Source organism: Panulirus ornatus, chromosome 19 (assembly GCF_036320965.1).
Source record: "Panulirus ornatus isolate Po-2019 chromosome 19, ASM3632096v1, whole genome shotgun sequence".
NCBI lineage: Eukaryota > Metazoa > Arthropoda > Malacostraca > Decapoda > Palinuridae > Panulirus > Panulirus ornatus.
The window spans coordinates 66,533,520-66,546,019 of record NC_092242.1 but is presented as its reverse complement, the minus strand read 5'-3'; the positions used below and the strand labels follow the sequence as shown (position 1 = coordinate 66,546,019).

The 12,500-nt window shown below is 41.5% G+C and overlaps 1 protein-coding gene and 1 long non-coding RNA gene across 3 annotated transcripts in view; one reads left to right on the top strand and one right to left on the bottom strand.

Annotated features, from left to right (window-relative positions):
• LOC139755293 (uncharacterized) overlaps positions 1-12,500 on the top strand; it is a 270,998-nt gene that overhangs the window by 48,793 nt on the left and 209,705 nt on the right. The window lies entirely within an intron of this gene.
• LOC139755640 (gamma-butyrobetaine dioxygenase-like) lies at positions 4,874-8,089 on the bottom strand. Of its 2 annotated transcripts, XM_071674248.1 has the most exons (6): positions 7,934-8,065; positions 7,263-7,331; positions 6,889-6,985; positions 6,532-6,713; positions 5,779-5,883; positions 4,874-5,593 (listed from the first exon to the last, which is right to left on the bottom strand). In XM_071674248.1, exons 3-5 carry the CDS (start codon positions 6,965-6,967, stop codon positions 5,782-5,784), a joined length of 363 nt encoding a protein of 120 aa, XP_071530349.1. In that variant the 5' UTR covers positions 6,968-6,985; positions 7,263-7,331; positions 7,934-8,065; the 3' UTR covers positions 4,874-5,593; positions 5,779-5,781. The 2 variants fall into 2 exon arrangements, with proteins under 2 accessions (XP_071530349.1, XP_071530348.1); XM_071674247.1 differs by lacking the exon at positions 7,263-7,331 and having other exon boundaries at positions 7,934-8,089.

The window sequence follows — 12,500 nt, the reverse complement described above, 5'->3', positions numbered from 1 at the left end:
AGTTGCACCAGAGGGAAGTGTGTGAGGCTTGTATTTGTACAAATATTATTAGATGATGTTGATTATTGAATGTATAGATTCTATTTTTCCTCTTTTCGATTGTTTTGAATGATGTTGAAAGTGGATTAGCTATATATATATATATATATATATATATATATATATATATATATATATATATATATATATATATATATAATTCACTTTTGTGTGCCCAGGATTCGAACTCTGGTAGATTACTCAACAGCTAGGGGATTATATTTGACCCAGGTTCGATCCTGGGGCACATTGGAGTGAATGCTTATTATACGCTTGTCACATACCTAATAATTTGTCATTAAACTTCAATAACCTGAATTGCGCGCTGTTTATGCATCTCTGTCTCGTCCGTTTTAGGCAGAACGTGACGTATGACGAAAAAGAAAATGGTGATACATTAGATAGCAACAGATGCTGGAGTGCAGACGCTCCGTGGTGGTGGTGGTAGCTACATCAAGAGCGTGTCTGGCAACTTACTCCAGTGCGATGGGTCATACAATACGACGTACCCAAGTGTTCGATGGGATTATACAAGGAATCTCTTTTTTTTTTCCTTTCGTCAGACGCGCTCGGTTATGCGTATAAGAAAGAGGGAATCCAACTTACATTCTTTTATTTGCTTTGCTGTAAAGATGTCTTCAGGTCAGGTACGTAAAGTACCTACAGAGGATGACATGAATGAGTTGTGAGCATGTAAAGTAACATTCCTCTTTGAAATGTGGTCAAATACATTTATTATCGGAGGTAACATGGAAGCTATGGAACCTTCCTTTATTCTAAGAAGCGACGATAAACTTAGGAAAAGAAAACACGTAAAGTGACACGTCCTCTTTGTTCCTAACAATCAATTTATACCGTTCGTATGACAGAAGGTATGACGTCAGTCAGAGTCTGTATCATCATAGATCCCGTCTGTGATGTGAAATTAATCCTCTAGGATGGTCAAGGTGCTTTTCATCCCAGGTACCAACCAGCCGCAGCCGATAACCCAATGGCACCTTGGCTGGGGGGGGGGGGTAAACTGTGAGTGGTGTGGGGGGGGAGGAGAGGGAGGAGGAGGAGGTTGGTCAGCTGATCTCTCGCTCGGTGTAAAGGCGTCCCCATTGGGAGTGAGGTCGGGCGTGTAGGGGGAATGATGTGCTGTGGGTCACGTACGCCCACTCTTAGATGCGAGGAATCGTGTGTGTTCGACCCAAATATGAACGATGGGTAAATAACTCAGAGAAGACAGTGTTGAAGACAAGGGTCGGTCCATAGAAAGCTGAGTGATATTCATCGACTTACATAGACCAAGGACGCCCTTTGAGACGAAGGCGTCCTGCAGTGATTAATTGATGATGATAATACTCGTGATCATATCACTAAAGAATGAATAACATTGAAATGTCTTTGTCTGTATGAATACATATGTATCTGGATAGATATAAAGCTCAGGTTATACACAGTGTGTGTACTCTCTTCTCCACATTGTACCCCTTTTTATTTTCGTGTGCGAATAATACTTTATGGCTAGTGCACATGCAAAAGCTATCGTAATGACGTTCTACACCATATCACTTACCTGTTGCGTCAGTGTTATCATAAAGTAACGAATTGCCATGCCCTTCTATGACATCATACGCAAAATGCCTAGGCAGAATACCTGCTCTGCTAAGTAGACAAATGTGAGCGCAGCGTATTGTACAAAGTTGGATGAGTCCTTTGTGTAAAAGGAGAATTTTCCTCCTCTGAACAGCATTTCCCAGTTTGTTCGAGGCAGACTGGACTGTTTATGTTTACTGTGAGTTTGTCAAGATAGACGAAATGTTACGTTGTTAGTGTTTGTGTTTATTGTGGTGAGTTGTGGGATTGCAGAGCCATCAGAGGAGACAGGAAAATTGTGGTGGGGTGGGGGGGGGGGCTGTTTAAAGGTGAGAGTTTGTAAGAGACTGGATTTTTAAAGGCATTAGACTCCCCTAGGAAATCCTATCACTCGTGACGAGAGAAGACTTGCATCGAGCAAAAGGCATTGGAGAGGATATGAAAGCATTTGAGGAACTCAGTGTTAAGTCGTCAGCGTCTGAGGACATTTGATAATCATTTGAAGGCAGGAAATCCTTGATCAACACGAGGAAGAGCGTACGAGACAGGACAGAGTCCCTGAGGGACACCTGTGTTGGTAGGAGGAGGAGGAGGATGAGGAGGAAAAGGTTGATCCATCGACAGTTTACAGAGATAGATCGATCAGTGAGGAAGCTCGATACGAGGCAACAGAAGAGCTATGAAGAAAAACCATAGACGAGTTTCTTGATACCTCGCTCTTCCCTCAAACAGCTGTGCTGTTGAAATCTCTTCCTGCTTATATCTTTCCCTCTCTCATACAGCCTTTCGTCCTTTATGAGTCAGGTCTACAGCCTGGGGTGAGGCTAGGTGTGTAAAAGGATTGATAGGCTTCAGGTCACGTAAACATATCGGTCACTGTCGGTAAATGCTAACGTGTAACCAATGATGAATATTTATTATATTTGTTATTCTGTGACTGAACTGCATCACTTTACGCTACCTCGCTAACGCAGGAGACAGCGACAAAGTATAATGATAAAAAAATTAATATAAGAGAGGAAAGCTTTCGCAGGACCGTCAGGCCTTCCTTTATATTTCAAGAGGTCCTTGGGGGCTACACACAGAGAGGTGGGGGACGCAGGAAGTATAACTTAAAGAAGTGATAAGCACACACAAGTCCCTGACACCAGGAACACCAACCAGTGAGGCTTCTGGCAAACACTTTTCTCGTATTTATGCCGAAGGTTCCGGACCAGCCAGCACGAAGGACCTCCTCAATGAGGTAAGGGGTTCTTGCCCGAAGAAGAAAAGGCGAAAAGAAGGAAAAGAAAAAGAGAGAGAGTGGTATATAGACCTTAGAGAAGGTGGATCATTATTCAAAAAAAGAAATAGGGTTCAGGTTGTAGCTGTTAGAAAAATGCATAACCTGAAGATCATTGTTAGTTAGGTTAGTTAGGTTAGGTTTAGATAGGTTATGGTTTAAAACTAACCTAAACACAGAACACAACAAGGGTTTGGGAGTGAATCTTCAGATGATGATCCTGGGACAAAATAAATTGATTTATCATTAGAAAAAGGATTGTACAAATAGCAAAGGATGAAGATAGAAACAAAAAATAAGCAGGATGATTGTACTTTATTTTTTTATTTTTTTTTTAAAGCTCGACCGTGGATGCTGGCTCATGAACCCGTCAATGTCAACAACGCCAGGCGGTACACCGCAGTTGTCCGTGATAGGATTAATTTTAGGACCAACAAATTAGTCTCACTTTTGACGTTTGGTAGTCCAAAGATATTCATGTTTTCATCTGATTTTTGGATGAGTTATCATTAGCCATGCATTTACTTTAATCATAGGAGTCCTCGTGTTCCTTGTATATCTCTGAGGCTGTCGTGAGTATAAGCAAAAACGCTGCGGCTTTAACCTTTTCCTTGTGAGATTTGCAAGTATAGTCTTCACGTGTTTTGTACACACACACACACACACACACACACACACACACACACACTCACACACACACACACACACACAAATAGTATTTCTGTCTATAATTAACCCGGGACCAATTTCTGTAATGGTACCCATGATCCCTCGAGACGCCCTTGCAGGTCAAGACTGTGCGAATAGCAGGGAAATGTTAAGACTCTTTGGTGTGATCAAAGTACTCGGACGAAACAGAACTCCCAGTGATATATACATCCTGGACGTAGGTGACCCTTGTCACTCTTGGTGTAACCCTCGAACAAGCAAATGATGATGAAGTATCTTAATGAGGCAGTGTCCAAATGAGTAACAAAATAGCAAGACGAATAGACCGTATTAGAGAAGGGGAGTCAGTCAGTTGTGAAGGATCCTAGGTCGTCAAAAGAGACGCAGGGTGGTGTAAAAGGGACGCCGTTGTGTGGCGTCATTTGGGCGAGCGAGGAAGACTTGAAAGGGGCCTTGGCTCTGGGGATAATTGGCGGGAGGAAGACTTGACAAGGAGCCTTCGCTCCAGGGATAATAGGCGGCTGGCCACATACCAAGGCTAGTATTTTGTCTTTTTCTTATGTCTGTAAAGTGGCGTTTGGACGGACTGCTGGAGCCTACTTAATGAGTGGTTCTAGCCCTCGCCAAGTCGTAGCTTGCAACTGTGGCTGACACACGACGCATGTTATGTTTTATGTCAAGTGCGCTGGCTAGCTTTTCAAACAAATATCTTGCATACCGGGGGGAAAAATACATATAAAAACAAACATAAAAGTCCATGTAAAATGCATTGCTTGCTTGGAGGCTTAAGCTGTTAACTTTTAGAGTAATTGATTTCGTTTGGCTTTTTTTTTCTTTTTTTGTAGGCGAATTCGTAAGTCTTGATCACATAATAGTGACTTCCACCTAAGGCATTCCATGCGCAGTTTCTTGTGCTTAGGAATGACTATAATCACCATCGATACTGTGCGGAAATATACACCTGTAATATGATGGCCTTGGTTTTCATAATCTTTACAACTCTTCCTTTCCTGCAATGCCTTTGTTACCAAGAGAACTATTATGTAGAAGCTGGTCGGACACAGCTCGTCCAACTAATTTACCCCTTGTCATCTTTCATTTGGCGACTCCTTAGGGTCACACAAACCACCCCTTATGGTCTCACAGACCACCCAGCATTATTGTTTTTTAAAACAAGTTTCTTATTGGGTTTCGTATCAGATTTTCACCATATCAATGTAGTAACTGAATTTTCCATATTTCAGTATTAGAAAGTATGGAGTGTACACTTTTCATCAAATTTAGGAAAAATCAAGAAATCAGTTTTCATAAACTTTTTATTCAAGTGTGCAGACTATAAAAATTATTAGAAATGTCTTTTCAGGACATTTCCACGTGCAGTTCTGCCTCACGAAAGCAAGGTATATACCGCACATTTAGTGACCTTGTATGGCTCTGCTGGTGACTTCTCTCACGGTCTGCTAGACGCTCATTTTGGCATCAACTTTAGCAGTTAACTGCGGGTGTCCCAGGAGAAAACCCTGTGGTATCACTAGCCCAAGTCATTGGCCTTTACTCAAGCGGCACCAAGAAGTGATGCCCATAAATGATTACCCGTCACTCTTGGGTATACATCCTTAGACTATAAATAACATAATACATATGTTGTACACATCCTATCTTGGCACCACTCACAGATAAACCTTTTTTTTTTTTTTCATTTTTAGCCAGAGCATAAGACAATGATACAAAGGTTCCAAAAAACGTGTAAACATGGCAATCATACAAGAATCAGGAACTGGAAACTGGGTGAAGCCATTTTCCCCAGAGGAGCAGTTTACTTGACTGAATCATACCCTCTCCATGTCCAGAACCGAAACGAGGAACAGAATAACGGATTCTTTCTTCTCTTGCCACTGAAAAAAATATTCGTGGGTAACTTTCCAAAAGTCGGCTTCTTTAAGGACTCGACGAGTCATGGCTCAGCAGTGCCTAGTAACGCTGGTGACCGCGTGACAACCACTGCTGGATATCCAATCAAGACTGAAACAAAAAGAAAACTGTCAGCGATTGAAATAAAATAAAAAAATAGTAAAAAAAATATTGTAAGGTCAGTGTAACAAATATAAATGTTCACAAAAAACGTCATGTTCAAATACATTTAAAACGTTTTTATCAAAAATATTATGAAGAAGGGAGAGGATGGACCATCTGGGGCCTTAACGTACCCTTCAGCTGGTGCAGAGATGGTGTGCCGTCTGGTGCAACCACTCGCCAGGGTATTTGCTGATGTGTCCATCGCTCCAGTCAACTACCACACCGAACACATTGCTCTGGTAACAGGAAACAATGACCATTAATTCTAAAGCAAAGACTAAATTTTCATCAAGTGTCACAAGTAATACTGAAAACGTTTTCATTTATTTCACTCCTTCCAGGAATATACAACGTTCATGATATTTGTAATATTGTTAAAGAAAAACAACGATCAAAATTGAACTTTAACTGATAATTTATTGCTTGTTAATGTCTTATAAAATACGGTTGAATACATATTAAAAAAAATGTTGAAATACATATGAAAACAATCAAATATATAAAAAAAAAAAAGGACCAAACTGTGGGAAATATGGAAAAAGTAAATTATCAAACACCGCCTTATAGAGGTTCTAAGCGAGAACCTATTTAGATCTTTCCTCATAATAGTACTGAAGATATTTTCAACCGCAAAAGGGTTTTTAAGATCTACTTAACGAGCGAGTTCCAAGTTTTAAGTGAAAGGCGGCAGGAGACTGAACTTTTGTATACATATCCGTATTAGTATGCTCTTCAAAGTAATTTTTTCCCAATCGAAGTTCAGAAATGTGTCAGTCTGGTAAATAAGCAATATTACTATATATATATATATATATATATATATATATATATATATATATATATATATATATATATATATATATATCATCAACCGAATGTCTTACCTGAATAATTTCTGGATGAGCGGCAACCTCAAACTCATTGTTTCCCAGACCTCTCTCGCTGGAGCATCTGTGGCACTGACAGTTGTCCCTCAGCCAGGCGTATGGGATCTCACTAGTTCTACCATCACAGAATTTGACGTGGAGGGCTTGACTGCCGGTCGAGGCAGACACCACACCGCTGCCTATGGTAGAAGAGCATCTTTTAAAAGATGGTATAACACATATCACTGGAAATCAAGCTACAAGTCCATGGAACAAACCCTTTGTGGCATACAAAATAGTTTACGGTGGGATGTAATTTCACTTTATGCTTATGTAAAAAAAAAAGGTGTTAAGGACTAGGCGTCACACACATACCTGGGCGTGGTGCCTCCATAGTAGCCAGCTGCTGGCGGGCTGCAGCTGCTAAGCTCAAACTGCGACTGTGGGCGCACATGTGTGTCTGTCGTCTTGCCTGTGAACAAGAAACGCGCACTCTTCAGTATTGCTGTGACTGAACTGCCTTCTGATGTTATGAACTTAAATGTTACAAAAATAAAGAGTAGTTTTTGAAGTTTAATTTTCTTATTGCTCTGAAGCTTTACTAATAGTTGACTGGCAGTAGGAAAATGGCCATTATATCAAGAGTAATTATCTAAAAATGATTTGTTTTTACTTCTGAAATCCATGTAGTCTAGTAAAAATTTAATTAAAATAACGATAAAACTTAAAAATCATTCAATTGCTATAACCTGATGGTGTCAAGCACTCTCGTCTTTGTAGCGTCTTCAGCCTTCAACTCTTCTTGGCGACGAACAAATCTGTCACAATAAAATTTTGGTTCATGTCAACCGCAAAGAATGGGGCCCTCATTTCCTTCACGCCACATTGGCAACAGATAAATGAAACTAAGCACTAACATCACTAGCATTTCAGAACAACCTAGTTAGGCTAAGCACTAACATCATCACTAGCACTTCAGAACAGCCTAAATACACTCATAACTACTTAAAGCACCTTCAACACTACCACGATCAAGATACAATCATGAAATCCGTCACAGTCACTTCCAGCAGATAAGAATGGTGTGACCTTAACTTTCAGTCATGGAATGGGATCCCTCCACATACACGTGCAACATGAAAAAAGGAACAGTTGCATTTCATACTCCAGGCAACTAAACCATTCGAACGAACTGTGGGCACTATAAACTGCATTCTCCAAATGAAACTACATTCTCCAAACGTCATAAACCAAATAAAAAAAAAAAAAGAAAAAGAAACACTTGGCAAAAACAAGTTTTTGTGCTTGTAGGCAGTCTGAAGGTGCCCTTCAGTACAGCATGCCACTCAACATTACATTCGCCACAATTTTCATTTCACTATATATAAATATATCAAACGGTGCACTTATGAATAAATACCTGAAATCCTGCAGTGCTTTTCAATGCTGCTGCCCGTGAGAGCAGAGTTCGGGCACAACGATGAGAAGACATCTTTGACAAACTAAAGGGTAACGAACCACTCGCCTGGCGGAAGACTAGTATGTCGCTACACTCATAGCGACGCAATATATACAAAGCCTCGGCCACAGTTGCCACCTATTGCGGCAAGATAATCCTCTGTATAGGTAGTAACACGGACGTCGAGTGGTTTCTCAAGGGATTTTTTGGTCAATTGTTGTTGAGTTGTAAAATCTGCCGCTGTGACGATATGCGATACTTTCTCTCGTCAACGGAACGGATAATTCCGAGGAGAAAAAATAGGCTCAACAGGTCGAGAATATGGGACAAGTGACGGGTTGGAAGTTTACGAAAACTCTCCATATTATCTGAAACTTCTCCACTTGTTTAGTTACGTTGACTTATCCCACGCCAAGGTTTCTCCGCCATGAAGTAAACAGCAGGTCATAAGGATTTCGCATTTATCACGCAACAACTGATGTTCCTGCAGATATCGCCCTGCATCATTTATTGATTTGGTGTATGAGATTCGTCCAACAGATATACACGGTAAGAGGATGTGTGTGTTCAGGTCACCACTTCTGGATATGGATGGTCGGGATGTCATAATGTTGCGGTTCATTTCAAAATGTTACGAGATGGCTTTCTTGCTCTAGGCCTGTTTTTCAAGCTTTGAACGGCTTTCAATCAGTTTTGTAACGTGAAATTTCTGCTTCGACGTCGTCAGTGCCTGTTGTTAAATGTATGGCATGTGGTTTGTATTAGTCACAGAGCCGAGAAAGTGGTTTTCATTGTGTGATGGTGCGCGGGGCCTCTCTGCGGACCCATGTCTCCCGTCACGTACGCACCTCAGACCTTAGAATCACTAGAATCTAGGATTCAGGACAAAAGTTTTCATAGTCCTCGATGCTTCAGCATCTAGTAATGTCAACAGAGATCACGGTGGCGACGACAAAAAGTCTTCCTGAAGCTGAGAAAATGTAGGTGACGCCGTAAAGGAGTGGATATGATTTTGCCCAGGATGAACAGAGACGGTTTTCCCCTGGAACAACAGCGGGTGGAGATCCAATCAATATCCTCATATATATATATATATATATATATATATATATATATATATATATATATATATATATATATATATATATATATATATAACCAAACGTAATATAGCCAAACTTTCCGTATGAGAGAATTTGGTATTGACCAGCCCAGCTAATCTAAGAAAAGCCCCATGAAAACTTTGAAGGATGTATGAGAATGCTTACCATAACGGGAATATATGTCAAGCGAAATTATTATTTTACGTACTCCACATTACCTTTAGTAAACTTTTAAACTCAGAGATTTATATATATAAGAAAAGACCTGTTTTAACTGTCTACGCTAGAAGCAATTCGATTCGGTTTTTTTCTTATAACATTCTACCTCTGTTGCTGATTACATTTAGAGTCATCCAAGAGTAAAATTCATCTTCATTATAGATGGGACCTTTGTAAGTAACACCATTTGTAAGGTGCAACAATTATTGCCTTCACTGAGACTGTATTGGAACTCATATCGGCACCTGATGTTTCGATCACCAAGTGTGTACAGACACCATATGATGAATTAAGAAAAATTGATGAATAATCCTAAGTATCAGACAATGTGGTTCTAGGATCACTGAAAAGAGGATGACGTTAACTTGAAACTTTGCATTTCCCGATGGAATCTTTCAAACCCATAGAAAGATACATTCGTAACTTTATTCATTCATCTCAGATTCGTAACTTTATTTATTCGTAACTTTATTCATTCGTAACTTTATTCATTCATCTCAGATTCGTAGCCTCCCCCCCCCCCCCCCCACCCACTCATAATTCCGCAGTGTGAATGGCTTGTTGACTCTCAAAAGCACAAATCTTATTCCCCAAAACGTTAAAGAGGTAACAAACGAAAATGAAGCATTGGTTGACCTAATTCACGACAGTTTTGAAGGACCGATAATGAAATGATTTCAGACGGTTTTTCGGGGATGTATTAGCAAGCGTCTCATTCACCACTGTCCACCTTGTGCATCCTGGAAAAAAAATACGGAGTGCAGGGGGAGCCGGCAGATGAGACATCACCGTCCACAGTTCGCTGCCACTTCGTAGGACGACGGAACCTCCCTCACCTTCATGCCGGCCTCACCAGCCGTGTGTGTGTGTGTGTGTATGTGTGTGTGTGTGTGTGTGTGTGTGTGTGTGTGTATTTCTTCTTCCAGGATTGCCAGAGAAAATATGAATTATGATAGTAAACCAGGTATATGATTCACAAGATCGATTTGTCCATGATTGGCCAGAGAGTGTTTTGGCCACGCCACACCGCAATAGGACAAGTTTGGGATAGCGAAAGCGTTCATGTAGTACGATAAAATGGCACTTAACTGCGCTAGACTGGCAATATCATCACTAAATACAACGAATCCTGCCCTGTCCTAAACTGCATTATAACGAAGTCTATTCCTGTAAATGAACTTTTTTTTATGAGTTTTCAGCATTTCAATTCGCATTTGCTTAGATCTTTATTTGTCGGGGGCCATCCTGAGAAAACACTCGAGTTGTGGTGGTGCTCACGCGTCACGCTGCAGACCACGTGTGTGTTTACAACCAGCCCGAGAGAGGGAGGAAGGGCCTCGCCGAACCCTCGCTGCTGTGGTGGTAGGTCGAGCCACACTAGGTTAGGTTAGGTAAGGCCACATGCCGCATTAAGCTAAGATTCATCGTAGATTTGATTCGTCCAAGTAGACATAGACAATAGCGTCTCTCCACGATTAAGTATAAGTGGTTAGCACACAGCAGAGGGTAGGTGGAGGCAAGCAAGCATATTGTAGGAAGCAAGCGTCGGACGGAGTGGGAGGATGACAGTGGTAGAAAACATATGTAATCTGATAGCCTTCATCCTTCCCGAAATGCAGCATTTGATGCATCAACACGCCGTCATATTTGCTGTATCTATAACCATAAACTTGAAGTATAGAGACAGAAAAAGAAAAATTGTAATTTTGAATCCAGTCATCGTAATTCTTCACGTTTCATTTTTCATTTCGATTTCCTTTTCTCACTTAGTTGAGCAAGCGAAGATTTTTCTAATGAAGTAGAATCAACTGATCGTGTGCCCTAACGCTCTGATTACATTATATATCGGGTAAGGTTTATTTATACGAATATTGTGTATTGATCCTAGGCCCTGTGTAACTCACCCTTAATCAGTTTCAAAATTCTGACATAAACTTGAGAATATTACAGACGCGGGGATCCTGGCAAGATCTAGCGATAATTCCCGAGCAAGGAAGACGCTGGGATCCTGGCAAGATCTAGCGATAATTCCCGAGCAAGGAATAGGATCGTGAGTTTATTTTTATTCCGAGATTATCGACCCCAACAGACCTCCTCCTCCTCCTCCTCCTCCTCCTGCCCAGCACCACTCGCTTGCTGCGGAACTGGCTCAATCCGGATCCATTGGGAAGGGGGAGGAAGGGGAGTGTTCATCCCCCCCTGGACGAGGGGAGGGGAGTGGAGTTGTTTTGTGGGCGATAGTGGATCACATGGTAAGAAGGGGGGGGGGGGGGGGTGTAGTGCTCGATATATATTCTCTCTCTCTCTCTCTCTCTCTCTCTCTCTCTCTCTCTCTCTCTCTCTCTCTCTCTCTCTCTCTCGTGTAGGCAGCCGCCACCGACCGAGGGAAAAGTGACGGGTGTGCGGTGAGGTAAGCACTTCGTTGCCCGTGCGGGGTTTTCGCCCCTCCCCCTTTTTTTTTTTTTTTTCCATGGGTTGCAGATCCTTTCTTTCTACCTCAGCCATACGTGGTGCCGCTGACACTCAGTCCGCGAGAGCTCGACGACACGCATCTCACACGACCACTCGCTCTTCACAACTTTATATAGATTTTTTTTTTTTTTGTTCTGGGGTGGGTGGGTGCTGCGATGTAGCTCTACACCCTCTCTCTCTCTCTCTCTCTCTCTCTCTCTCTCTCTCTCTCTCTCTCTCTCTCTCTCTCTCTCAGTATTTTTGCGGTAGATTAGTGTGTGTGTGTGTGTGTGTGTGTGTGTGTGTGTGTGTGTGTGTGTGTGTGTGTGTGCGCGCGCACTCTTAGCTCTGAATCATTCAGTCTTCGTCCAATGCACACCGTGATGAAAATTTATAATCATGAGCAAGAAAGAGAAGAGAAAAGGACTCGCATATTCTACCATCATTATACTATGTGAGATGACATGTACCAGTGAGAGACCTTGCTCTTGGAATATGAATATGAATTCCATGGTCTGTTTCCCACATGCACAAACTTTGCACCTAAAAATTACATTACCAACATTGAATATATATATATATATATATATATTCGTGCTGTCAGTGGATTGAATCAAGGCATGTGAAGCGTCCGGGGTAAACCATGGAAAGCTGTGTAGGTATGTGTATTTGCGTGTGTGGACGTGTGTATGTACATGTGTATGGGGGGGGTTGGGCCATTTCTTTCGTCTGTTTCCTTGCGCTACCTCGCAAAC

Coding starts and splice junctions, on each gene's coding strand:
- LOC139755640 (XM_071674247.1), bottom strand. CDS start 8,005: ATGTCTTCTCATCGTTGTGCCCGAACTCTGCTCTCACGGGCAGCAGCA. Junction 6,986..7,933: donor AAAGCACTGCAGGATTTCAG/GTATTTATTCAT, acceptor TCTTGTTCACAG/GCAAGACGACAGACACACAT. Junction 5,884..6,531: donor CTCATCCAGAAATTATTCAG/GTAAGACATTCG, acceptor TCCTGTTACCAG/AGCAATGTGTTCGGTGTGGT.